The 26,908-nt window shown below is 32.7% G+C and overlaps 4 protein-coding genes across 4 annotated transcripts; 3 read left to right on the top strand and 1 right to left on the bottom strand.

Annotated features, from left to right (window-relative positions):
* The first annotated feature begins 64 nt into the window (after positions 1-64).
* Positions 65-1,307, top strand: LOC123888257. The gene is made up of 3 exons (XM_045937259.1): positions 65-536; positions 656-789; positions 1,067-1,307. The coding sequence occupies exons 1-3, from the start codon at positions 72-74 to the stop codon at positions 1,137-1,139; spliced, it is 672 nt and encodes a 223-aa protein (XP_045793215.1). The 5' UTR covers positions 65-71; the 3' UTR covers positions 1,140-1,307.
* Positions 1,308-7,557: 6,250 nt separating this feature from the next.
* Positions 7,558-11,481, top strand: LOC123888256 (bZIP transcription factor 17-like). Its single transcript, XM_045937258.1, has 2 exons — positions 7,558-10,034; positions 10,801-11,481. Exons 1-2 carry the CDS (start codon positions 8,156-8,158, stop codon positions 11,232-11,234), a joined length of 2,313 nt encoding a protein of 770 aa, XP_045793214.1. The 5' UTR covers positions 7,558-8,155; the 3' UTR covers positions 11,235-11,481.
* Positions 11,482-12,220: 739 nt separating this feature from the next.
* Positions 12,221-15,164, bottom strand: LOC123888255 (psbP domain-containing protein 6, chloroplastic). The gene is made up of 3 exons (XM_045937257.1): positions 14,807-15,164; positions 13,086-13,402; positions 12,221-12,601 (listed from the first exon to the last, which is right to left on the bottom strand). The coding sequence occupies exons 1-3, from the start codon at positions 15,117-15,119 to the stop codon at positions 12,431-12,433; spliced, it is 801 nt and encodes a 266-aa protein (XP_045793213.1). The 5' UTR covers positions 15,120-15,164; the 3' UTR covers positions 12,221-12,430.
* Positions 15,165-17,947: 2,783 nt separating this feature from the next.
* LOC123888254 lies at positions 17,948-26,637 on the top strand. Its single transcript, XM_045937256.1, has 8 exons — positions 17,948-18,079; positions 18,265-18,482; positions 18,637-19,196; positions 19,400-20,304; positions 22,774-22,908; positions 23,830-24,047; positions 24,774-25,333; positions 25,580-26,637. The coding sequence occupies exons 1-8, from the start codon at positions 17,971-17,973 to the stop codon at positions 26,487-26,489; spliced, it is 3,615 nt and encodes a 1,204-aa protein (XP_045793212.1). The 5' UTR covers positions 17,948-17,970; the 3' UTR covers positions 26,490-26,637.
* The last annotated feature ends 271 nt before the right edge of the window (positions 26,638-26,908 follow it).

Raw genomic sequence — 26,908 nt, 5'->3', positions numbered from 1 at the left:
TATAGTGAATATTTACCAACTGTTTAAATAACCATGTAATATTTAAGTTTAATACTTCTATTTTTTCACAAATGTGGAATGTACAGAAAATGCCTCCCAATGGGTCTGGTTTCCTCCCCGGTGACAATTATCCTGATTGGCTAGCCTTCAATGATAGCAGTTCTTCTGTAACTTTTGAAGTACCTCAAGTGGATGAGCGAAGTTTGAAAACAATCATGTGCGTTGTCTATTCTTCTTCTCCAGATGATATAACATCAGAAGGCCTTAAAGTTTTGTTGGTGATAAATTACACAAAGAACACCATTCAGCTCTATAAGAGAGACGGATTATCAGCCACCTCTGACGAGGAGGAGTGGCAGAAAGTAGTATCAAATACAGAACCAGGTGACATAATGAATGTTACTGTTGTTTTTGAAAACAAATTTGTTGTGAAGAAGACAACAGTTTATCTTATCTATGATGAACCAATTGCCGAAAAGACAAATCACCATCTTGAGTCGGATAAGAATGTCACTCTTTCTAGTAGTGATGGAAATGTAAGTAATAATGCTCTAAATTTATGCTCTCCCCATATGGATTTTCAATTTTTTGCTTTTCTTATAGCTTATTAATTATATCATTATTAATTCCCCCTTTCTTTCTGTTTGAGTTTTAGATATTTGGTAGACTCTTGTTCAGACTTCCTCCCATTGTTCGAGCCGTTCTGATTTCACGACCTTTCTGGTTCTGTTTGGCTGTTATTATGGTTTGGTGGTCTCGCTTCCATTCTAACAAACGAACAAGTTTAAGGTATGAACCTATCTATTTTGCTTCTGAAGAACATTAATGCTAAGAAAAATACTGTATTAAGCTTTCCTATAACACTAACATCAGTAAAAGGCTATCATCCATTTAATTATTTGGGTTTAAGTCCCTTAGAACCATAACCCTAAATTTAGAATGTGACAAATTTATTTTCCTTTGAAATTTATGATTGCATCTTGTGAAGCCTTGTATTAATAATAATGATTCTGTTTTGCTGATATTTGAGATACTTCCTGCTATTGCCTATTTTGATATGAAACAGAAAATATTGGCACCCCAGAGCTCTCAAGGATGCTGTAATCCGCTATATCATGGGACAAAATTACTTCGGGTGATGTACAACAAGATTTTAAATTGTTGTCGCCGTAGTAAACCTTATGTTGCAGAAAATTCTGGACAAGTAAATATTGCTCAGTGTATCGCAGTCGCGATATAGTTGTAGATACCTCAAACATTGACGCTGCTATTAAAATTTTCTATATTTACTATTTTGAAACAGACAATGTTAGTATGTTGATTTATTATTTTTTGTTATAGGTGGAAATTGAACCTATAATCACCATTACACTCCACTCCTTAACTCCTCCACCTTAGCCACCAAACCAACCTTATAACTCCGGCTGTCTTTCTATATTAACAAGAGGGATTGATCTCCCAACTCATGTTTGTTTTCATAGAGTTGTGGATATGTGATTCCTGGGAGACACGTGACAATCTTATATTCAACAACTGTCTAGGTTCTGTTCGGATAAAATGACATCAACATTTATTATGATAAGCGTATATATGTGGGCTTTGGCTAATATGAACAAGTGCATTATGTCTTTCATGGTGCACAAGTTTATGATATCGTTATAACGAATATGATTTTTGTAAAATCCACCATTGGATTGATAGTTTACACCATATAGATCATCTATGTCAAATTTTAAAGAAATTAAAAATCTTATGATATGGCATTGAGATCCCTCAAAATTAATGGTATTTAATAAAAACTCATAAACCGTTAATCTTGATGGATCTCAATGACATATCATATGATTTTCAATTTTTTAAAAATTTGACATGAATGCTCTATATGATATAAACTATCAATCCAACGGTGGATTTTGTAAAATTCGTATTTGTTATAACGATATCATGAACTTGTGCACCATAAAAGACATGATGCACTTGTGCATATTAGAATTGGCCATATATGTGCTATGACAAGGTAAAATAAAATGAAATTATTTTCTTTAAGTGTTATATGAGCAGTCTCTTTTTTCATTTTTTAATCACTCGCTCATGCGATACGTCATTCAAAATATTTTCTTATAAGATGAAGGAAGGGTTTGCATTTTATTTATTTAAAAAAAAAATTATAAGAGGTGTGGGAAGGGTGAGTAATTTTTATAAGATTTGCTAATTGCTACTTTGAGCTGGGTCTCCAACTCATCACCTAAAAAAGAAACGCACAACATGAACCATATCACAAGGGATTTGTATTAGTAGTAACCTCATATATTATTTGTTGTTTAACTGAATTTTCAGAATGAATAATTTTTTTCAATAGTGTCTATATTTTTTAGCCACACTAATAATTTATAGCTGGGTCCGCCCCTACTCCCACCTCAAATCAAAAGGCAAACTTAAAAAGCAGAACGTAGCGGAAACGTAACTCCAAATTTTGGTTTGCACTTTTGACCTTAAACTTATGATTTGGTTACCACTTAGCACCACGATTGTTACAACGAAGTTTCCAGACACACTTTTTTCTTCACAAAAGTGCACGTGACATGCGGAGAACGTGTCATGCTTATATATGCTTATAATCTAAGTAAGTAAGATGGACAAAATCCACTCGCCACCTTTACAACGCGCTAATCACAAACACCCGCCCCTTCACAACCTGTTTTTTAATGCCACACAATATTCATTCAATATTTTAAAAATACAATAAAAACAAACAAAAGTATCAATGTATCATGATCTATTTTTTGTAGTAACTATTTTTTTTTCACCACCAGTTGAATCTGGTTCGGGGTCAGTTCTGACATCAAGTTGTTTCAGTCCCCTCTCGATCGCAGTTACGGGGGATCGAACCGCAGTCCTCCCTACCAAGTTCAGCATCAATCATCACTGAACCAACTAACGATTGATTGTGTAAGATCCCAAAATTTTATCTTATTGTATATATAAGTAGTTTTCAAAAGAATTGAATATACCATTCAAAAGGATTAACGGCGCAGCTTGTCGCACATTTACTTTTCACTAATGTGCAATTATTTTGCATATATATACACATTAAATATTTTTATTCTTATAATTTACTGGGTGACAATATTATTATTATTATAGAATTTACCGATTTCATAGTTGAAATCTCATATTTAATTACTCAAGTAATTTCTGTTTTATTTTGTTTAGCAAGGTATATATAGGAGTATTTTATTTTATCATTATCATTATATACTAACGAGAGTAAGGGATTGAGTAAGTAGTATCTAATCTAATTTGACTAAGTAGATTAATAGATACATACATTAGCTAACAAGAAATTATGGAGAGTAAGGAAGTTATTATTTTTACTGCAACGTGATTAGCAAATATTCATCATGATTATTTTTAATTATTATATTAACTATTAATATTAATCTATTATTGTTAATATAATAACATAAGCATGTCCCTAATTGTAGTTAACTGTGTTGTGTATACTTGCTTAAGTTACTTGCAACTTCTATTCCTAGTAGTACGACCCACTCTCTACTTCTTTAGTGAGATAGGTTAATAAAAGAGTATTAGTACTTAGCCTTCCCACTTTAATTCCTCATACTGATTTTTACGGTTAGAAAATAATAGCGAGAAAACTAGAAAGCTTTGAGGAGAAAAAACGGTTAAATAATAGCGGTTAGATAATACTTAGCCTACTTATTTTATCTTTAATAATTTATGAACTTTTCCACAAGTATATATATATATATATATATATATATATATATATGCATGCTTAATTGATGTTTTCCTATATTTTGGAGCGACCCTCACTATAAATTTGGCCAGATTAATCCAGTAGATCAAAGTTACGCAACGGAAGCGTGGTGACGTATAGTGGAGGCTCCGAGATTGAGGATATCAGTGTTAGTCTTGTCGAAAGATTCTCACGAGCGTCCAAAATTATGACCAGCTGCAGATTGAGTGTTTGGGTAGTAAAAGACTAAGAGTCTTGATTTAGGGGGGTGTATTGGATTGAGATTTTGAAAGACAATTTTGGCAAAAAAAGTCTTGAAGATTTTAAAGGATTTGGTGTGATTGTATTGATTTTATGGGATTTTAAAAGATGACTTTTTATAATCAAGATTCTTACCACATGATTTTGATGGATTTCTAACGTAGATTTTTAAGATTTCAAAATACTTTATGAATTTTTAAGATTTTAAATGTTTGAACCGCAATTAAAAATACGAGATAGCCTCTCAATGACATTCCTTAAAAATACATATTGAAGATTGAATAATTCCTTTTTTATTTTCAGGTCATTATTAATAATTAAAATTATAATAATAAAAATAGAAAGTAAAGATAACAATAATAATAACCACCTTGTAAAAAAAATAAATAATAATAATGAATGTTGTAAAAAAACAAATTGACGAAACGAAAAAAAAAAAACTATGAAATTTTTTCTTTTGATTTACGTATACAGTACCATAAAAATAATAATATGATTTTTTTTATTTGTGTTTGCTTTTGGTCTTTTCCCGAAAGATTGATTAACATATTATTTGCGTTACAGTACGATTGCACATCAATAGTTTTTTTTTATTTGCGTTTTGCTTTTGAGTTTTTACGAAGAAGATCGGTGAACATGATAATGATAGATGATAAAGGATAAAGGATGACACAAAAAGAAAAGCAAAAAAGTCTCATGAAATCTCATGAATTATGGTGAGATTGTTGGATGAATATGTTCTTTGTATTTTGGACAATATAGCAAGTTGCAAGAGAAGAACATATTTTGAACGGATGAGTTCAGACCAACGACAATAGGAAAAAAAAAGTCTGTGGGAGAGCATGAACAATCTCAGGGTTTGGAGTGAGATTGTTTGATAAGTGTAGTATTTATACTTTTAACTAAAAAGTCTCACGAAATCTATTCCATAACAAAATCCATCAAAATCGGTAGACTTTTGAATACCAATGAACATTTTATAAATGACAAGGAATCTCAATTGAATACCAACAGATTTCATTGCCCTGAAAAAAAAATCATAATTGTCTTAATTGAATACCACAAGATTTACTTAACTTTTGTAAAAGTCTTGATTGAATTTTTTATAATAAAAAAGTCTTTTAAAATCCATTGAAATCTCAATCCAATACACCCCCCTTAGAATCTTATTTTGAGTTAAAGAATAGTTCAATCTATTGTAATTATTATACTAAATTATTAATTTTGAGAGATCTATTATAATAATGTTTAATATTTAGTAATATAAGGTTATTGTGTTCCTAAAAAAAAAGGGCTTCGTCTTCTCACTTAAAGTTTCGTTAATTAATGTCCCAAAAATCCGGGATGTTACAGGTTGTAGTAAATATTTTTTTTTAATGGATAATCTTTTAGTAAAAGCAAAGTAATTTTTTTTTTCATTTTAAATATATGGAAAAATTCTAAGATTGTTTTACAATTTTTTTATTTTACATTTAAAAGGTCTCATGTTTTTAGTTTACCATTAGCCTCAAAATGTGTTGGCCCGACTCCGGAGAGAATCACATTTTCCTATTTTCGGAGAAGCCATTTGGTTGAGAGGCCACTCTACAACCTAGAGCTAGAGGTACTCGGTTCGTCACTCTCACACCAGAGACTCACATATTTTAAATATAGAGACGTGTGTGAAATTTTCAATTTGAACTCGAACTATTGCATATAGTTAGTGAGATTGTCGAACTACTGCATATACTCCTTCCAGTCCTTAATATAAGAAAACTTTCACTTTTTAGATACATTGAAACAATGATGTATCTAGACTATATTATAGAGTAAATACATCAATGTTGCAATATATCTAAAAAGTGAAGTTTTCTTATATTAAGGACCAGATGAAGTATATTATTATGAGCACTTCACAGAGGATTAAAGGATACAATTATAAGGGGTGCCAACATAGTTGAAATGTCTTTTGGTTTCTTTGATGTCATTATGCTTTTATTTTGCATAAAAAAAAGTCTTTTCAATCTTAAACTGAGAGAATATCTCCTCACACTAAATTTTAACATTATCAAATAAAAAAAAAATCAAATTCTTTGAAGTTTTAGAGATATCTATACGTATATTTGGTGAGATTGTTAGAATCATGATGAGTTACCCTGATTTTAGCAAAATTGTATGGATACGGAACAATGTTTAAAGCACCGTAAATAAATATTTTTGAATCTTTAATTAATATGTAAATTTATTTATTCAATATTAAATGGAAAATATATTTGTAAATTATGTCAATCTAAAATATTTTTATAAATTATTATTTAAAAACATGTTAATTAAACTAATTTAAATTGATATTTGAATAATTTTTTTGTTTTGTTTTTCATTATCAGTTTAATCTGGTTCGGGGTCAGTTTGGTAAAAAGCCAATTATAATTAGGATATCATTAAAAATTTTACAATCTTTTATTTATGATACTTGCATACTTTGATAATAATTTTTACACATTAATACCTCAACCGGCAAAAATACCGAAATTGTTAGGCCGAACATCGTCACCTTAATTTTGTAATTTATTCAATTTAAATTAAATTATATTGCACTATGTCGGTTTAATTTATAAATTTAAGTTATTGATTATTAATTAAAATTTACGTTATTATTTTTTTTAACAGTAAAATCTACGTTATTATTACAAAGGATTAGATTTTATGCAGCATAAATCTTTATACCACCAGCAAATTATATATAATTGATCGGTTATTAATTTTTTTTCACTATGACCGGTTATTAAAGTTATTTTTTTTTTTGGTTTTTATCACTAGTTTAATTTGGTTCGGAAAGTTTTGGTATTAAGTGGTTTCAGTCCCCTCTAGATCGCAGTTGCGGTGGATCGAATCGCGGTCCTCCCTCCCTACCAAGTTCAGCGCCAATCATCACTGAACCAATTGTATATACCATAAAAAAATTATTTGATTTTACTATTATCAAAACACTTTTATAAGTCACGCACTTTTTTTGATAATTTTTTTTAAAAGTCACCATAAAAAGTAACCCTATTATCAAAACATTAAAAATTAATAAACTTTTTAATAAAATAATAAAATATATTATGATTATCGAATAATATTTTTATTGTCAAAATAAAAAGAAAAAGAGAAAGTAAAAATATTGATATAGAAATCAAGCATTTGCTTTTTCTTATTTTGTCTTCTTTGACTGTTTTTATAATAACTTTTTATTACATAAATACCAACGTTATCATTCGTTGACTCTTACTTTATTTTAATTCTACTTTTTTAATATCATTTTTGTTTTTGCTAACCCTCTCATTCTCATTTCTATGAATTTTTTTTCTTCTAATAATCTAAAATTTAATCGAAAAGTAAATAAAATTTGACTAAAGAATATATATATATATAGGATAATTACATGTGAATGGAGGGCAAAATCAATCCGCTTAAATACTACATCTAGAAATCTAGAAGACACCACAACTAATTTCGTATATTCCAAACAATTAATTTTTAAAAAACTTATTATCCACTTGAATTTAATATTTTTTTAATAATATTTTATTTTGTAAAAGAAACAAAATTAAATTAAAATAATAATTTAGTCAAAAAGCAAAGAAGTAAAATACAATAATACTCCCTCTAGTTTTATATATAAGCAACTTTTCACTTTTATATTCATTCAATAATTGATTTATTTGGACCAAAAAATGACCAGATACATCAATTATTGAATGAATATAAAAAGTAAAAAGTTGCTCGTATATGAGACTAGAGGGAATAATATTTTTTTCTTAACAAAGTAAATAATAATATCAATAGTACTGCTAATATTATTTATAGTAGTGACTAGTAAGTAATTGCAAATAAAAAAAGTTGATAATGAGAATCTTTTTTTTTTGATAATGAGAATCTTATCCATCATAATTACACACTTATTAATACTATAAGTTCCGCGTATTATCTCTTCAGATCCATGAAATGAAACCACCACGGTAAGAAACAAAGTAACAAACAAATCCTGCAACACATAGATCTCAGAAACTACCAAGAACCCGGTTCAGAAACCGCGTGTTATCACGCGCACGACTTCAAATAACGACCCAAACCAAACCCTCAATTCCCAAAATTCCCAAAACCCTCACATCCATGGCTGACCAAATCCTCTCCGATCAACCACCGGAACAACAACCGTCTTCCGATCTCGATTACGACTTCGCCGACCAATTCAACAACGTTCCTATACCTTCATTAGACTTTTTATTCAACGACGATCTTGGAGATCTTGAGATCACGTTCGACGATCTTGATAATCTCTGTATCCCTTCTGATACCGAAGAATTTCTTCTTCCTGATTCATGGAACCCTAACGGTGTTCCAATTTCGCCTATTATTGATAATGAAGGCGTTGTTAATTTTGATTCACCGGAATCAGGTGCTTCTGTTGTTTCTGGTGATCTGAGTCCTGATGTTTCTAGGTTTCTTAATTCTGATTCGGTTTCTGCTGATGATAATGATAATTCGGTTGATGTTGATGTTAAAGTTTCGATGGAGACTGAAAATGCTGAGAATTCTGATCGGGAAGAGTCTTCGAATGGACCGGTTTCGTCTCAGGGATCAGGAAATGGCGGATCGGGTGTATATGAGGCGACGAATTCGCCTTCACATGATTCTGGCCGTTATGAGAGGGATATTTCGTCTTCTCATGAACATGCAATTGTGGAAGAGGGTGTGAAATTGGAAGGGATTGTTAAAGGCTGTGATTTGAAGAGGAAGAAAGAAAGTAGCCATGAAAGTGCTGAGACTCGAACTCCGAAATGTAGCAGGAGATCGTCTTCAATGGAAATCAAGACCCAACAACAACAGCAGCAGCAACAAGCTCAATCTCAATCTCAATCTGGTTTTGATGGTATTGAAGATGAGGATGAGAAGAGGAAGGCGAGGTTGATGAGGAATAGAGAAAGTGCACAGCTTTCTAGACAGAGGAAGAAGCATTATGTGGAGGAGCTTGAGGAGAAAGTAAGATCAATGCATTCAACAATTGCTGATTTGAGTAGTAAGATTACTTATGTTATGGCTGAGAATGCTACACTTAGACAACAATTGAGTGGTGGTGTGATGTGTCCACCTCCTCCGCCGGGTGCTGGGATGTACCCTCATCCTCCAATGGGACCTATGCCTTATCCTTGGATGCCTTGTGCTCCTTATGTTGTTAAACCTCAAGGTTCTCAGGTTCCTTTGGTTCCAATTCCAAGGTTGAAGCCTCAGCAACCGGCTGCGTCTTCCAAGAGTAAAAAGGGTGAGAGTAAAAAGAGTGAGAGTAAGAAAACTGAGGTGAAAACTAAGAAGGTTGCTAGTATTAGTTTGTTGGGTTTGTTTTTATGTATCATGCTTTTTGGTGGACTTGTTCCTATGGTAGATTTTAAGTTTGGAGGTTTAGTTGATAATGTTTCTGGTAGGTCTAGTTATGTTAGTGATAGATGGTTTTATGGTCATGGTGGAGGTAAGATTTGGCCTGTAAATGGTCATATGAATGAATCTGGAAGGGATGGGGAAGTGGGGTTTCCCAATGGAAGGTTTGGTATTTCTGATAGGAATAATTATGAAAGAGGTCGGAAACTAGAAGAAATGAATGAACGGAAAGACTCGAGTTGTGTTGGTCATCGAGACAATGCCAGCGAGCCACTTCTAGCTTCTTTGTATGTTCCTAGGAATGATAAGCTGGTTAAGATTGATGGAAACTTGATAATCCATTCTATCATGGCCAGTGAGAAAGCCATGGCATCTCAAGATGCTCAGGTAAAGAAGGAGAAAAGTGGAACTGGTTTGGCCATTCCTAAAGATTGGGATTCTGCATTGGCTATTCCTGAAGTTGGAAGAAATAGAGGACAGCATCCAAATGTGTACAGAGTTTCTGCAGAACAGAGGAGGGCTATTGGCTCTGGTTCAACTAAAACCTTGAAGGACCATATGAAGTCTTCTGCAACTGATGGTAAAATGCAGCAGTGGTTCCGTGAAGGAATTGCAGGTGAATATCCTTTAATTATGCATGTCCTCTAATTTTACTCTATAGATGGTTTGGTAGGAATGATAAATTGCTGTTTTGTATCATGTTTTGTTGGTTGCTGTCTAATCTAAATTTGCCAATCTGTAGCACATGTTACAAGTTTATTATGTCTTTCTGTCTTAATTTCACTTCATAGATTTTTAGTTAGAAATGATGCATACTCTTCTGCTGACTTGTGTCTTTTTGGATACCGTATAAGATCACTAATCATATTTGGCCACTGGGTAGCACATATTCTAGGTTCAGTGTTTTCAATTGGTGGTGTTCGAGTATATGAGATGCATTTTCAAGTTTAAGATCACATGTTTTGTGTTTTGGTTGTTCCTTGGTTGTTTCAGATGTCTTCCAGACTTGGTTAGATAGACTTCTTGAACTCCTTGGTTGTTTCAGATGTCTTCCAGACTTGGTTAGATAGACTTCAAGATCACATGTTTTAATAGTGCTTATTTAACAATGCCATTCCTACTTGCATTTTTGGTTCGTTCTTGTATTTGTGATTTGTGATATAGCTTTTCTTATGTAGTAGTTACTGTCATCGTTTAAGGTGTCTCTCCTGAATACAAGAACTGAAAACAATGCCTTCATGTTGTCTACCTATCAATCATTTTTAAGCAATATCTTTTACTGGTTTTACAAGCTTTTACATGCCCAAATAAGTACCTGCTTGCCTATTTTGAAGCACATAAAACATTGAAATTATACTGAATTTTCTGGTTCCATGATGCAGGTCCAATGCTAAGTTCTGGCATGTGTACTGAAGTTTTTCAGTTTGATGTTTCTCCTGCTCCTGGAGCTATTGTTCCAGCAACAGCAGTGGGCAATATTTCTACTGAAACTCGTCGTAATGCCACCAATGTCAACAAGAGCAGGAACAGAAGAATCCTCCACACCCTCCCAGATCAACTTCCTGGAACCCGTCTGAACATAACTGAAGAACATGCAAGAAATTTGCCAAAAGACCACCTCCCTGGTAATAAATCGTCTATGGTGGTTTCCGTGCTTGTTGATCCCAAAGAGGCTGGAGACAGTGGTGTTGATGGCATGATGGCTCCAAAGTCGCTCTCTCGGATTTTCGTGGTTGTGCTAATAGATAGTGTCAAGTATGTGACTTACTCATGTGGTCTTCCCCGCGCTTCTCCTTTGGTGACTGCTTATGTTTGACAACCCTCCCCATTTTGATACAAGCTTATCTAACCCTAGAATTATAGTTTATTTACAAGGGATGTGGGTTACTGGGAGGGAAAGAAATGAGGCTCCAGTTTTGTACATAACAAACATATAATAGCAGGCCTTGTGTACCCAAAAAGAGTTGCACTTTAGAATCTGGCGATGATCAACTGTCTATGTACTGAGTTGAGACATTTCTTACAAACTTCATAATAATAATATATGCCCCTTATAATTTAAAGTTTATCCCTTTCATGTCTTATTGAATTCATATTACTGTGTGTTTGAACTTAGAATGCGGTCCGCGGGAGATCAATGTGGGAAGAGAACGAGCTCACATTTTACATGGGCTGTCATCATCAGTTAAAGTTTATTGTCGTTTTTGTATGAACAATAAAACCGAATCAAACCATTTTTATAACTGAAGTACTCGTAGTTTTCAAAACTATTTTGAACTCTCTTTTTCAAAAACGATTTTTGGTTTTCTAAAGAATTAGAAACAGCAAAACTTATCTGATTATGTTGTTTTGTGAAAACACTAGCGTTTCTTTTCTTGTGTCAATACACAATGGCCTTTGAGAAAAGGAGCGTTTTCCTTGTTTTTTGGTCTTAGTTTGGTTCTTAATACAAACAATATCTTTCAGATCTAACAGATTAAGAAAACTGCCGCAAAAAGGAAACGTTTCAATTATCCGGGTGAAGAGAATACATACAAGGAGGCCATTGAGATTTTACACTTTGATTTCATAAATGAAATGAAATTTGTAGAATTATATAGAAAGAAATCGTCCTACCAAAGGATTGTTAGATTCCAACTGGATAATATTGACCTAAAAAACAGTTATGAAGCTTATTTACATTGAAACCTGAAAGCATTAAGAACAGTTATGAAGATAATAATCACCTTCGAGTTCTTTCTTTTTTCTACATTATTACTAATTTTTAAGACAACAAAAACATAAGACATGGAAAAATTTAAATTAAGACAATAAAACATAAGACATTGGCATAATCAGATATTTACAAAGACAAGTTGTTCTGTTAAAACATGAAAACATATGACTTCAACTTCAAATCAAAATATATTTCAAATGGGGACCAATACACCTCTTGCTCAATAATCCTGTATAAACAAAAATTACAAGAAATAATCCGAAGGTAAAGTTATCTAATTTACCTTTAACAGAAAACTACACTTTAAAGGAATCAAGCATGGTCTTTAGAACCTTCTCTGAAGTTTGCCACTGCTTGTCATTGGCACTAGCCACAAACAAAACAACGGTGTTTCCCTTTGCAGTTGCTTTTGCAAGATTGTGTGAACCGGTAAGAGCATATGGAGTTTCAAGCACATATTTGTAGTACTGCACACACCATTTTCAGTAATGTTAGTCATTGATAGGTATATTGTTAGGTATGCCTCATAGTTTACTGATAAGTGGAAAGGCCGCTCAAATATTTATTTAAACAAAAGCACATAATTTTGTAAACTGAACCGTAGTATTTTAACACAAGCTGTAATCTGCAACGGTAAAGCTTGAATAACAGAAAATCATTGTAGACAGTCTACAGTTGGAGACGTATGCACAAGTGGTTGAACTAGTGATCAAATATTATGTGTTCTTTGTTTGCGTTTTTCATACATGTTTTCTTTAGAACCAGGGTTGGTGTTCTAACATATATGATAATTTTTTTTTTTCTCATTTTCTATGATAATATCAGTTGATTCCTATCATACTACATTGACAAAATTTAAAAGACAGCTGTAGTTTCTTCAATTTCTAACAAGTTAAAACCAAAGAAAACCATAAATGTTAAGACATCATAGGCTATAGAAAGAAAACATACCGTCAGATCATCAATCTTTTCAACTGAAGTCTCGATGAGTTCATCAGGGTCAAGAGTGTTTCCGGTTACAAATGGGCCGAGAGAAGCAATAACCTTTTCTGGGCTACCAATGTCCTCAATTGTTGCATTTGGTTTGTTGGTTAGGCGTATCAAAGGTGAAGCAACAACCTGAATTTTTCCTTGTTTTTCATCTTCAAATTTAACCTCCACCCATGGCTCTGCACATTTTGGTTGACAGTAATTTCCTGATAGTATGTTAGCTATACGAAGCTGTTTCCATGTTGGGGGAAGGATAAACTGGTATGGCTCGACATTTCCTGCAAAGAACTAAATCTAGAGTATCAATTGCAAAGAACAAAAGTAGACAATTTCTAATAAATTTGTACATTAGAGAAACGGCTTAGTGATGGAAATGAACAATCGATCAGAAACCATATAAGTTACTAAAATGGTACACAGTTAATTTCTACCTAAATGATTATTAATCTTAATAAACCTCCAAAGTTCAATGTTGTAAATTCTAAGGATGCTATTGAGAAGTATCCAATAGATCAAGGGTGAGTTAGATAAACAATTTAATTAAACGTTCACTCCCTGTAAGAGAGGAACTAACAACTGATCTATTAGAAAATTGAATCACCAATTTTTACATAAGTTTTCAAGTGGATGAGATTGGTCGGGTGGTCTCAGTTGGAGATGGGATTGCACGTGTTTATGGATTGAACGAGATTCGAGATGGGGAACAGGTTGAATTTTCCAGCAGTGTGAAAGAAACAGCGCTGAATCTTGAGAATGTCGGAATTGTTGTCTTTGGTAGTGATACCACTATCAAAGAAATAGATTTTGTCAAATGTACTAGATTTATTGTGGATTTTCGTATGAGAAAGGCTATACTAGGGTGTGTGGTCGACGCATTGGGAGTGCTATTGATGAAAGAGGGGCACTAACCAATCACAAGTGAAGATGTGTTGAAGTGAATGCCCCTGGGATTATAGAACATAAATCAACGCACGAGCCTATGCAATCAGGGTTTAAAGCGGTAGATAGCTTGGCTCCTATAGGCCGTGGTCAACGAGAACTTAAAATGGGGGACCAACAAAATGGAAAAACAATTATAGCTATCAATATCATATTAATCCAAAAGCAAATGAACTCAAGGGCCACCTCTGAGAGTTAGACATTGTATTATGTCTATGTAGCGATTGGACATAAATGCTCAATTGTGGCACAATTAAGAAAGCAATGCTTTATGACATTCCATTCTGGTAGCAATCTAGTAGTCACCGCTTCGGATTCAACACCTCTGCAATTTATAGTCCGATGTTCTAGGTGTGCCAAGGGGGGATATTTCCGCGATAATGGAATGCATACATTAATAGTCTATGATGATCGACTTTGTCTAATATGCACAACTAAAACATGTCAATGGTGAAAACAAGCCTTGTGCAATGTGAAAAGACTTGTCTTACTTGTGCACCATAGACTTAGCCATGATGATCTTAGTAAACACGTCATGGCACAAATAAGTATATAAGATAGCCAGTGCTACAAAATATCACTTTCTATAACTTAATGATCAATTAATTAATGAGCCAAATCATGTCCAGGAGAAGCAACAAAATCATAGCCCAATAAATTATTAAAATTCTTGAGAACATCTTAATCAACACATATAATATTTTTCAACAAAACAAAAGTCTTGAATTGAAAGATGAATGTACCTGCTCGAAGGGCAGGAGTATCTTTAGTAGAAGCTTTGAAGAGAACAAAAGAAGGGTCTGATGATGAAGGAGGGAGGAAAGAACCAACTGCAACATCTCTAGCTTGTGACTGTGGTGGCTCAGTAAGAGCAATAAGTGGGAGTGAAAGAGCAATACCCTTTAAGAATTCTCTTCTGGGTGTGTGTTGAAAGTGAGTTTCAGGAACTGAGACAGAAGCCGAGACTCTGAATGCACGAAAAGGTGGGAGCTTTGAATGAGATTTAGTTGATGAAGTTGTGAATGGGAGAAGGGAGGTTAATGGAGATGTTGCCATTTCTGATGAGTGGAATGTGTGAAGAAAGGAAGGGACAAGGTTGAATGTTGATTTGGTCACACTATATATATATATATATACCTTATCCATTTGTGAAAAATATGATGTGATAAGTGGATCACACTTTTCACCACACATGACATAGTAGTATGGAAAAGGATTTGGTACATCAATATGTATATAAGAGAAAACTAAGGATTGAGTGCGTATTGATATGCAGCGAGATCGTGAGAAGAAAAGAATTTGCATACGTGTAGTATTGAAAAGTAGTACGAAGCCGGTTTGACAGAGAATTTGATACTTGATATGAGTAAGAGATACATACGCATAGAGAATTTGATCATTGATACTTACGTATCATTGTATCAATTCATCAATTATGAACCATATCAAATATCATTATATTGTACCAAAATTCATAATTGATACTTGGTACAATTATATGTTCCCCGAGAGAGAATAAAAAGCTACCGACAAAATTAAGAATTTCGTATATATTTTTTGTTGGGCCTATTAGTCGTAAGTGTTTACTTTATTATTTTTTAAAATTTTAGTCTATTAATTTTCATAAAAAAAAGTTGCAACTTATTGGCGGAAAATTAAACATGTTAACACATATTCTCACAACCGATTAAAATTAGTACATAATTCTATTTGATACCCCAAGTCCTATAGTTTCGGCTCCTAACACCCTAATTTTTAAAGCATAAAAGTAAGTCTATGATTTTTAAAACAGCTAAAAATTTGAAATGAAATATTGACTATCGTCTTACAAAAATGAATACTTTTAATCCTCATGTTATCTCGGTTGGTAGGATGTTACATTATGGGTGCGTTTGATTCGTAAAACAGCAAGAACTGGACAGAACAGTACAGGACAGAACAAGATAATACAGGACAGGACAAAATTGTACCAGAGAGATATATGACGATAATATTTTTATATTCCAAAATAAAATGGGTATTTTCGTATTTTTTATAGTTGTACTGGGGATAAAAAGTTGTCCCGTGGTTCAGTGAGGGACAAAAAATCTTGTTTTTATCCTGTCCCTTGCTACCTAATTTGTCCAGTCCCATAACCAATTTCAAATCAAACAGGGTACAACAAAAGTTGTCCTGTCCAGTCCCCTGATTTTTAGCAGATCAAACGCACCCTATATATACAGGGACTGAGGTTCGAACCTCGATCATTCCACTTATCTATTTTTTGGATGAAATTTCTAACCACTAAACCATTTGACCATAAAAAAACTAAAAGTAAATAATTTTTTGTAAGAAACTAAATTTGAAAATTCATAATTTTATAGAGACTAAAAATATTTTTATCCGTAACAACAATATGATACATTGACATTGCTTTCATGGTATTTTCTGCAAAAAGATTTCATTCCTAAATTTATCACTAACAACAATATGAACTGACACGATGAAAATAATATATTATCAAGTAATTAGAATTTTCAAAAAAAAAAAAAACGAGATTTCATTCCTAAATTAATCACTAAAAAATCCACCTCTCGTCCAATAATTAACTGGAATCCTTATCTATACTGGAAATTAAATCTACACACTATAAAATATTATTACGTGAATGAATAAATAAACTAAAAAATAATGAGCAAAGTGTCACGGACATCACTATGCCTAAGGACCTACGAGATTGGGATCTTGTATATAGTGTATCTATAGTATATATAAATGGAAAATTTTGTTCTCTTATGTTAAGATTTGTTTGGGATTCGTCCATACGAGAAAACCATGGCAAAACAACTTATAGTATTCACGTAAGGGAGGGCGTCATCATAATTGGAACTTAGTCAATTTTAATGAACTGAATTGTTATGTGGAAAAAGTTAGTCTCTCACAATGTAGTGAAATAAAATGTCTTAAATAGAATTACGTACCCTAAAAGAAAATGTATAACTTGACAAAAAAAAAATAAGGAAAAACTATATAAGAAGAAAAAAAATTGGTTAAATTTTATTTACCTTTCTATCATTTGCATTTTGAACCAACTCTGGCCAAACAGAAAATTATTTGGTTTCGATAACATGTTTATATTTCAAACTCGTAAATCTATAAAGCTAATCCGATGAAAGAAAAATTAAATAATAGTAATGATAATTTTGCTAATGCAGTTTAAGAGGCCGTTTGTTATAGCTTATTTTAGAAAAAAATTATTTTTTTTATAAAAATAATCACTTTTAATTGTTTTGCATCTGTTTGTTACAAATTTTTAAAATAATCAGAAGCTGAAAATAATCAGAAAACAACTAAAAATGAGAAGCTACTAAGAGTAGCTTATAAATAATAGATTTTTTTAGAGGAGAGAGAAAAGAAATGTTAAAAGAAGAAAGTTATTTGTAATTAAAAAAATCATTTTTATAACTTGTATCCAAACAAACTAAAAATTATTTTATTTAAAAAAAGTGATTTTTATTATAATAAACAAACACAAAGTAAATTCAACTTTTTTAAAAATCTCTAAAAACTAATTTCTAAATTATTTTGCATTAAAATCACTATTTTTTTAATCTATAACAAACGGACCTAAGACTTCTATACATGAATATAGCTAGAAGGGGATCAATATATAGAGAGCACAGTCCCCCTATTATATGCAAATATTAAGAATAAGAAAAGTTAAACTCTAGTGGAATATAAGAATAAAGAACAAAAAATGAGTCAAAAAATAGTAAAAAAATTAAAATACAAGTCACATATAAATGTTAATTTATATTTATTTTTTATATGCAAATATTATATGGTGAAATTTATTAGCATAGTGCAAGATGTATATATAGTATATACACATAGTCAATATCGATGTGTAGCATTTTAGATTTAAGAGATGTTAGATATTGAGGAAGAGAGTGGCATGAGAGGGAATGGAGAGATGGAAAAGGAAAAGAGCAAACAGAAGCAAAGAGGAGGCATCAGAACATTACCTTTCATCCTTGGTTAGCCCTCACATTAAACTCTTAATTTCTCTCATTATTATTAATTAGTATATATTTCTGCTTACTTAATTAGTTGCTAGCATAATAGTTTTTAATGTCCGTTCTTATAATGTTTTTTGAAACGGCTAAAATCAGTAATTAGTTGTTCTTATAAACTAATGAATGTAATTTGGACTATTATGAAGCGAATGAAGTGTGTGATAGATTTGCGAGCGCTGGTTTTCATGCAAACATGATAAGCTATCTTACACAACAATTGAACATGCCAATGGTTAAAGCTTCCATCACTCTTAGCAACTTTAGTGGACTATCTAGCTTGACTCCTCTTCTTGGTGCTTTCGTTGCTGATTCTTTCGCTGGCCGATTTTGGACTATTGTTGTTGCAACTCTCATCTATGAACTGGTTAATTTCTTGCACTCTCCTCATTTCAAAATCTTTGTTTACGAGTTGGTTTTTGAAGGAAAAAAAAAGAACTTATTTTTTCTTTCTTAAAGAAAGAACAATGTCCTGCATTCGATCCCTGACTAATTACGAGTTGATTTTATATCTAATACAGGGACTAATTACTATAACAACATCAGCCATAGTGCCCCATTTTCACCCTCCACCATGTCCAACACAAATGCATTGTCAAGAACCAAAATCCTCACATCTATGGATACTCTATCTAGCACTTTTTCTCACATCTTTAGGATCAGGTGGTATTAGATCATGTGTTGTACCCTTTTCAGGAGATCAATTTGACATGACTAAAAAAGGTGTTGAATCAAGAAAATGGAATCTCTTCAATTGGTATTTTTTTTGTACTGGATTGGCTTCACTAAGTGCTTTGACAATTGTGGTTTATATTCAAGATCATATGGGTTGGGGTTGGGGACTTGGTATTCCAACCATTGCAATGTTTATATCACTAATTGCTTTTGTTTTGGGATCAAGACTTTATAAGACTTTTAAGCCAAATGGAAGCCCGTTTGTGAGATTAGCACAAGTGATTGTGGCAGCTGTGAAAAAGAGGAATGAGGTTTTGCCACAAGATCCTAAGCTTTTATACCAAAATATGGAGCTTGATTCTCCTATATCTTTGGAAGGAAGGCTTTCACACTCGGATCAATTCAAGTAAGTCTATGTTACAATTATAGAATTGATCAAAGTCACTAGATTTGGTTTACCGGTCCCAGGTTCAATCCTCATTGGTTTCATCGTAAACAATTTTTCATCCCGTACAAGTTTATTTTTACCATTAGATTAATAAGTCTGGTAAATTCACTATTGCAAACTTAATGATAGTAATTTGATTATTCTCAAGTTTATATTTGTAGATGCTTAGACAAAGCTGCAATTGTAACAGAAGAAGAAGCCAAAAATATGAATCAAAAACCAAACTTATGGAAATTAGCCACTGTCCATAGAGTTGAAGAACTAAAATGCCTCATTAGAATGCTTCCAATTTGGGGAGCAGGAATTCTAATCATAACTGCAACAACATCTCAACATAGCTTTGTGATTATCCAAGCTCGTACAATGGATCGTCATCTCTCTCGCAATTTCCAAATTTCGCCAGCCAATATGGCGATTTTCAGCGTACTAACCATGATGGTCGGCGTTATTCTATACGAACGTATCTTTGTTCCATTCGCTCGTAGATTCACGAAGAATCCAGCTGGAATTACATGTTTACAAAGAATGGGAGTAGGTTTTGTGATTAACATTATAGCCATTATAGTTTCGGCATTAGTGGAAATTAAAAGAAAGAAAGTTGCTGCAAAATACGACTTATTGGATAATCCGAAAGCGATTATTCCTATAAGTGTGTTTTGGTTGGTTCCTCAGTATTTTTTACATGGAGTGGCTGAAGTTTTTATGTCTGTTGGACATTTGGAATTTTTATATGATCAATCGCCGGAAAGTATGAGAAGTAGTGCTACGGCGTTGTACGGAGTAGCGATCGCTATCGGGAATTTTATCGGTACGTTATTGGTAACATTAGTGCATAAGTATACTGGTAAGGAAAATAATTGGTTACCTGATAGGAATTTGAATAGAGGTAGATTGGAGTATTATTATTTTCTTCTTAGTGGAATTCAAGTTATAAATTTTATTTATTATGTAATATGTGCTTGGTTCTATACTTATAAGCCTTTGGAAGAGATTATTGAAATAAACAAGCATGAAGATTTGGAACAGGTCAATGGAGAAGTTTCATTGGTTAGTTTAAAAGATGAGGGTCAGAAAAGAGAATTTGCAAAGGAGGAATGAATTTGATTATGATGTTGTTGGTAGTAAGTATTGTACTTAAGATGAATGTATAAGTCTTGGTCAAATGTAAGTACATATGTCATAGTTTATTATGCTCAATTGACTGTCACATTTAGCTCTCTGATCCTATGATTATTTTGAAAAAGAATGTTCTTGATACTAGCCAGTTACTCCTCAGAAAGAGGATAATTATAACTTATATAATTATGAATTAGAATATAGTAAGTATAATAGAAGATTTTCCAATCTCGCAATACATGTGAGACTTCTTAACACATTCTTCTTCACGTCCAGCATTTTTGAGCTTGTTGCGTGGATATAAAAGGTCGGTGTCCCGATAGAAAAACCTGATAGCAAGTGGTCCAAAGGAGAGAGAGACTCTGATACCATCTTAGAATTGAAAGTTGGACCCAACTCAACCCGACAAAACTGATTTATAAGGTGATGATTGTCCTCACTTATAAACACACATTCAGACCATCTCGCAACCGGTACGAGACTTTTTAACAGATTTTAAAAAAATATAATCTTGGCTATCTTCTTTTATGTGAAAAATTAATGGTGTCCATTGTAAAATATTTCATGAAGGGACACCAATGTCAAATGTCTTAAGGGAGAATTTTGTTGTCCATACCCGGAGATGATTATCTCCCTATGCAAGATGGGCGCACACGGACTCGATTTTGAGGCTCAAATTCCTCTAAAAACAAATGTTTTTAAGACTTTGAGGCTCAAATTTTAATTAAATCTCAAATTATGACCTTATGTTAAATTCTAATATGGATCACTTCATCAAGTAGTCTATGGTAGACCAGTCGTGAATAACATTATAACGAATACGAATTTTACAAAATACATCGTTGGATTGAAAATTTATATCGCATAGATCATCCATAGAAAAATTTAGAAAAATTGAAAATCATTTGATATGTTATTGAGACACATCAAGATTAACGGTTTATTAAATAACGTAAATCTTGATGGGTCTCAATAACATATCAAATGATTTTAAAAAAATTTTAAAAAATTTATGGATGATCTATGCGATATAAACTTTCAATCCAACAGTGAATTTCGTAAAATTTATATTCCGTAGATCACTTGTCCATAGTGGACCACTTGTGAAGGTGGTCCACCGTAGCATTAGCCGCCCCTTAATTATATCAATAAATTCCTAATTTTGAGGGGCACCAAATTTCATTGTATAACAATTTTTAAGGTTCACATTCCTACATATACCAATTTTGGGTCTGAAATTTTTGAACTCTAAATTCCAACATATATCAATTTTTAAAATTAGAACAAAACCTCCAAAATATTTAAAACCAAACCATGCTCTCTCTATCAACTCGAGAGATTAGTCTATCAAATTGTAAGAAGAGATATTAGTTCGCACCTAAGTCATACTATTAATAATTAATGAAACAAAACAACAGGTTAAACATGGAAATGAGTTCCGTGCTGTCATCATTTGATTGCAGGTTAATCTCAGCAATTCATCTTTAAATTTGGACCACCAAAATTTAAATCTAAATGCTTCCAATGCATCCACTAAACATGACTGCATGATTATTTGAATGCATGGAATCCTGGTAGTTAAATATTAGTTTCTATTTTGATTGCTGACTTGTGGGATTGACTTAATTTGGATGCCAGCATTCATTTTTGTCGGTATATTAGATTCTGAATTTTTTTAATCGCTAGTTGCTTTTGTGAAATAAAAATAAGTTTTCTTTGGAGTTTAACAGCTACACTTATGTTGGAGTAATCTATTTGCAGTCAGTTGCTTCATAGATTATGATTGAGGAGACTTTAGCATCATGTTCCATCTCGTGCCCCCCTTGTGGCAAATTCATGTTGGAATATAAGAAAATATGGTATCTTAATAATATGCTATTAAGAGCCATTATTATGCATGTGTTATGCTGGAAAATCCAGAGTCTAAAACTAACTTGTTTGTATTGTCAAAAAATTTTTTTTACTTGTTTGTAACTTGTCTATTAACATTAGCAGTTTGGTATGAAGTGTTTAGATGGTGAATTTAAGAATGAATACATTTTCTCATGGAAGAAGTACCATAGTGGATAATTTATGAACAATTTTTATGGTGAATAAAACAAAACACTAAAAAGAGAAAGAAAAAAAATGATACATTTCCATGGCAAAAATATATATATATATTTAGGACTTAAAATAAAATAATATTCTTATAAGACTTAAAAACATATTTAATCATTTACCTCGGGAGGGCCAATGTGTGTAAAGTGAAGCAATCTGGACTGATTTTATTATTGCAACTATTACTATTATTATAATCATAATCATAAATAATCACATAATGTCTATATATAGGTAATTAAGTTGAAAAATGCAAATGGGTAGTAGAGACATAAAAGTATATGAAGTAGATATATAAAAGATCTGCATATGGAGATAGGGAAGAGTATGGCAAGCTATGAGGAGGTACTGGTGGTGAAAGAAGAGGTACACAAAAACAACGGTGGCGACGAAAACAACAAGAAGAGGAAACAGCCGCGACGAGGAGGCATAAGAACACTGCCTTTCATCCTTGGTCAGTCCTACTCACTTTCTCATCACTATACTCTTTCTCAAATATTAATTTCTCATTATTTTGATTTATTATTATTAGATATATATTATACATTATATATGATCAATTCGTTCTGAATCTTCTTCTTAACCATCATTCTCCTTTTTGTCTTGGGCTTGTATTGGATACAGATGATTTACGGTAGTTTACAGTGTTTTTTTTTTTTTTTGACAAAGGTAGTTTACAATGAGTTGACTTTCTATAACTTGTGCAAGTTAATTTTTGTGAATATAATTTGATTTGGAGTCTTTTTATATTAGTGAACATAAATAAATTAATATTTTAAATAAGTGTACTGGTTGCACTAATTAAGAAGTTAAAAGGAGAAATAAAAGAAAAAATATGTATTAAAAAAATAATTAAAATTTAGACTTTTAAGGTATTTGCACCGGTGCACTAATTAGCATTTGCCAAAGTAATATTTAATTGTGTGACCTTTGACTTGTACGTAATATTTTAAATTTAATTTTTTTAATGACAAATTATTAGTATGTTAATTACGACAAAGTAATAGTATCGATACATATTTTATGTTGCCAAAGTGTAGGAAGGGGACTCACTCCCTCCCCACCCACTTGTGGTTTCAATGGTTGAAAACTTTCAACCCCAATTTATCCACATAATTTTCAACAACCTATTCATCACCCGCATTACACATATTCAATAGTTGAAATTTTTTTTCAACACAAAGTTATATAACAGTGTTCCCCTTACAGCAGACACTATTCACAATGAAATACTAGTAGTTGCATTAAGAATATCATAATTGTTGAAGTTAATTGGCACTAAATTAGAAAATGGGTGTAAAAAAAAAATTCATTTTCACATATAAAATAATTTGTATGAAGGAGTCTAATTGGGTATGAATTCATATATATGCAGCTAATGAGGTATGTGATAGATTTGCTGTGGCCGGTTTTAATGGTAACTTGATAAGTTACTTAACTCAACAGCTGAATATGCCATTGGTATCAGCTGCCAATACACTCACAATCTTTGGTGGAACAGCTAGCTTTACACCTCTCATTGGTGCTCTCATTTCTGAGTCATTTGCTGGTCACTTTTGGACCATTACTATTGCTTCCATCATCTATGAACTGGTTTAATTTCTCTCTCTCTATCTTTTCTCTTTCAATTTCAATCATACTACTTATATTAATTAGTCACACTCATGAACCTTCTGTTGTTTGTAATTTCAAAACCTTATCCAATAGTAGTTAGTTGAGATAGAAGTTAGTTACCTTGCATTGCAAGGTAACTAACTTTGTTGAGAGATTGTTATAAATAGTGTTCACTATAAGTGTCATTGTACTCATTCATTCTTCTTTCTAATAAAAAACACTATTTTACTCTCATTCTCTTATTGATCTTTCTAAAATCCAAAGTGTGTGTGTATTGCAAGATAGGCTCAAGTTGAGCTCAATCTCCGCAACTGTGACATAGGCACTGCGCGCGCCTATTGTCTGTGTGCTTGTCCCAACACCTTCCCATCAATTTGGATTTAATTAACATGTTAGGATGAGTGAATTTTAAGGAAGTCTCTGTGTTGGGCCAAGATGCTATCAGGTTATTCAGGTCACACTCCAACTATTCAATCTTAGGTGTACGAGTTAGTGTGTGTTAACATACTAATATTTAGAGAGATAAGGCCTAAAATGTGTTTACAAGTTGTGGATAATTTTCACCTTACAAACCAATTTTGTAGGAGTTACGTTAAGCTCAACCTAAACTTAAAAGCATTAGATTTAGCATCAATTTTAGTGTTGCATGCATATATATTGCATATAATGCCAAATATTTTTTTTCATACTCACTGCTTAATACAGGGAATGATAAGCATAACACTATCAACTATACTCCCACACATGCGTCCTCCACCATGCCCAACACAACTCAATTGTCAAGAAGCCACATCCTCACAACTATCAATGTTTTTCGTCTCTCTTGTTCTCATATCCCTTGGATCAGGTGGCATTAGACCTTGTGTTGTACCCTTTTTAGGAGAACAATTTGACATGACTAAAAAAGGTGTAGCATCAAGAAAATGGAACATTTTCAATTGGTACTTTTTCTTCATGGGTATAGCTTCTCTAAGTGCTTTAACCATTGTGGTTTACATTCAAGATAATACTGGTTGGGGTTGGGGCTTTGGCATACCAACAATTGTTATGTTTTTGTCCATTGTGGCCTTTGTGTTGGGCTCACCATTTTATAATACTGAGAAGCCCAAAGGAAGCCCAATGGTTCGTTTGGCCCAAGTAACTGTGGCAGCTGTGAGAAAGAGGAAAGAAGTTTTACCAAATGATCCCAAATATTTATACCAAAATAGGGAGGTTGATGCTGGTATTTCCTTGGAAGGAATGCTTTTACACACAAATGAATATAAGTAAGTCAAATATTTATTTATTTTACTTCTTTTGCCGATCAGGAGGGGCTGAAATCACTTGATGTTAGAAGTGACCCCCGTACCAGATTAGACGGTCCAGTGAGCCGGATACTGGTGGTGAAAAGAACTTTGTTGAGATGTTTTATTTACAAAATAATATAATTTCATGATTTAGTGCATAATGGATTGAACTTTCCTTAATTTCAAACTAATTATCATTTTGATTATCTTGAATTATATCTATAGATGGTTGGACAAGGCAGCAATTGTCACAGGAGAAGAGGGAACAGACCCAAATGCACCACCAAACTTTTGGAAATGTGCCACTGTCCATAGAGTTGAGGAGCTAAAATCAATCATAAGAATCCTTCCAATTTCCGCCTCAGGAATTTTACTTATAGCGGCTTCAGCACACTTACCGAGCTTTGTCATCGAACAAGCTCGAACAATGGACCGTCACCTCTCTCACACATTCCAAATATCTCCCGCCAATATGTCAATTTTCAGCGTAATAACAATGATGATAGGCGTCATTCTATACGAACGCCTATTTGTCCCCTTAATCCGTAAACTAACAAAGAATCCTGTCGGAATCACGTGCATACAAAGAATGGGAATAGGATTTGTAATCAACATTATAGCCACATTAATTTCAGCACCTGTTGAAATCAAAAGGAAAGAAGTAGCTGCTAAGTACGGCTTATTGGACGATCCAAAAGCGATTATTCCTATAAGTGTTTTTTGGTTAGTACCTCAATATTGCTTTCATGGACTTGCTGATGTTTTCATGTCTGTTGGACTTTTTGAGTTTCTGTTTGATCAAGCACCTGAAAGTATGAGAAGTAGTGCTACTGCTATATATTGCATAATTATAGCTATTGGAAGCTATGTTGGTACATTTATAGTAACACTTGTGCATAAATATAGTGGCAAGGAAAATAATTGGTTACCTGATAGGAACCTTAATAGGGGTAAATTGGAATACTATTATTATCTTGTTAGTGGTGTTCAAGTTCTAAATCTCATTTATTTTGGAATTTGTCTCTGGTTTTACACTTATAAGCCATTGGAAGAAATTAGTAATGTGAATAAGGAAGAAGATTTGGAACAGGTTGATACAAAAATCTTAGATGCCAATTTAGAAGAGAAACTTTAGAGAAAATATATGTATTAATCATAGTGGTTGATTGATATGTATTAATCATATGTGTAATAAGAAGAACATGCTATAGTTTAGAGTATTTCTTTTTTTATTTTCAAATGTGGTTTTCTTAATTCAACATTAATGAGTGATTTCATTTTCTTAAATAACAACATTGTTGTGAGCTAATTTGGTTATTGCCATTTAGATATTCTGCATAATCCTTTAAAAATTAATCTAATTCTTAAAGTAGTAATGCACGTTCAGAGATCAAAATGGTTGAGAGCATAATGCAACTTAATCTAATTAATGCTTCTAATACCTTCTCCCAAGCTGAGATGGGGTACGACGTCTTTGTGGTGGCATGATATTTTGGGAATAGGAGGGTCACCGGATTCATCTTGGTTCAACTTCAAGTTAAATGTTAGTAACTG

This window comes from Trifolium pratense, linkage group LG6 (genome assembly GCF_020283565.1).
Source record: "Trifolium pratense cultivar HEN17-A07 linkage group LG6, ARS_RC_1.1, whole genome shotgun sequence".
Classification (NCBI taxonomy): Eukaryota; Viridiplantae; Streptophyta; class Magnoliopsida; order Fabales; family Fabaceae; genus Trifolium; species Trifolium pratense.
Note: the sequence above shows the minus strand (reverse complement) of the source record. Positions and strands in the feature narration are given on the sequence as shown.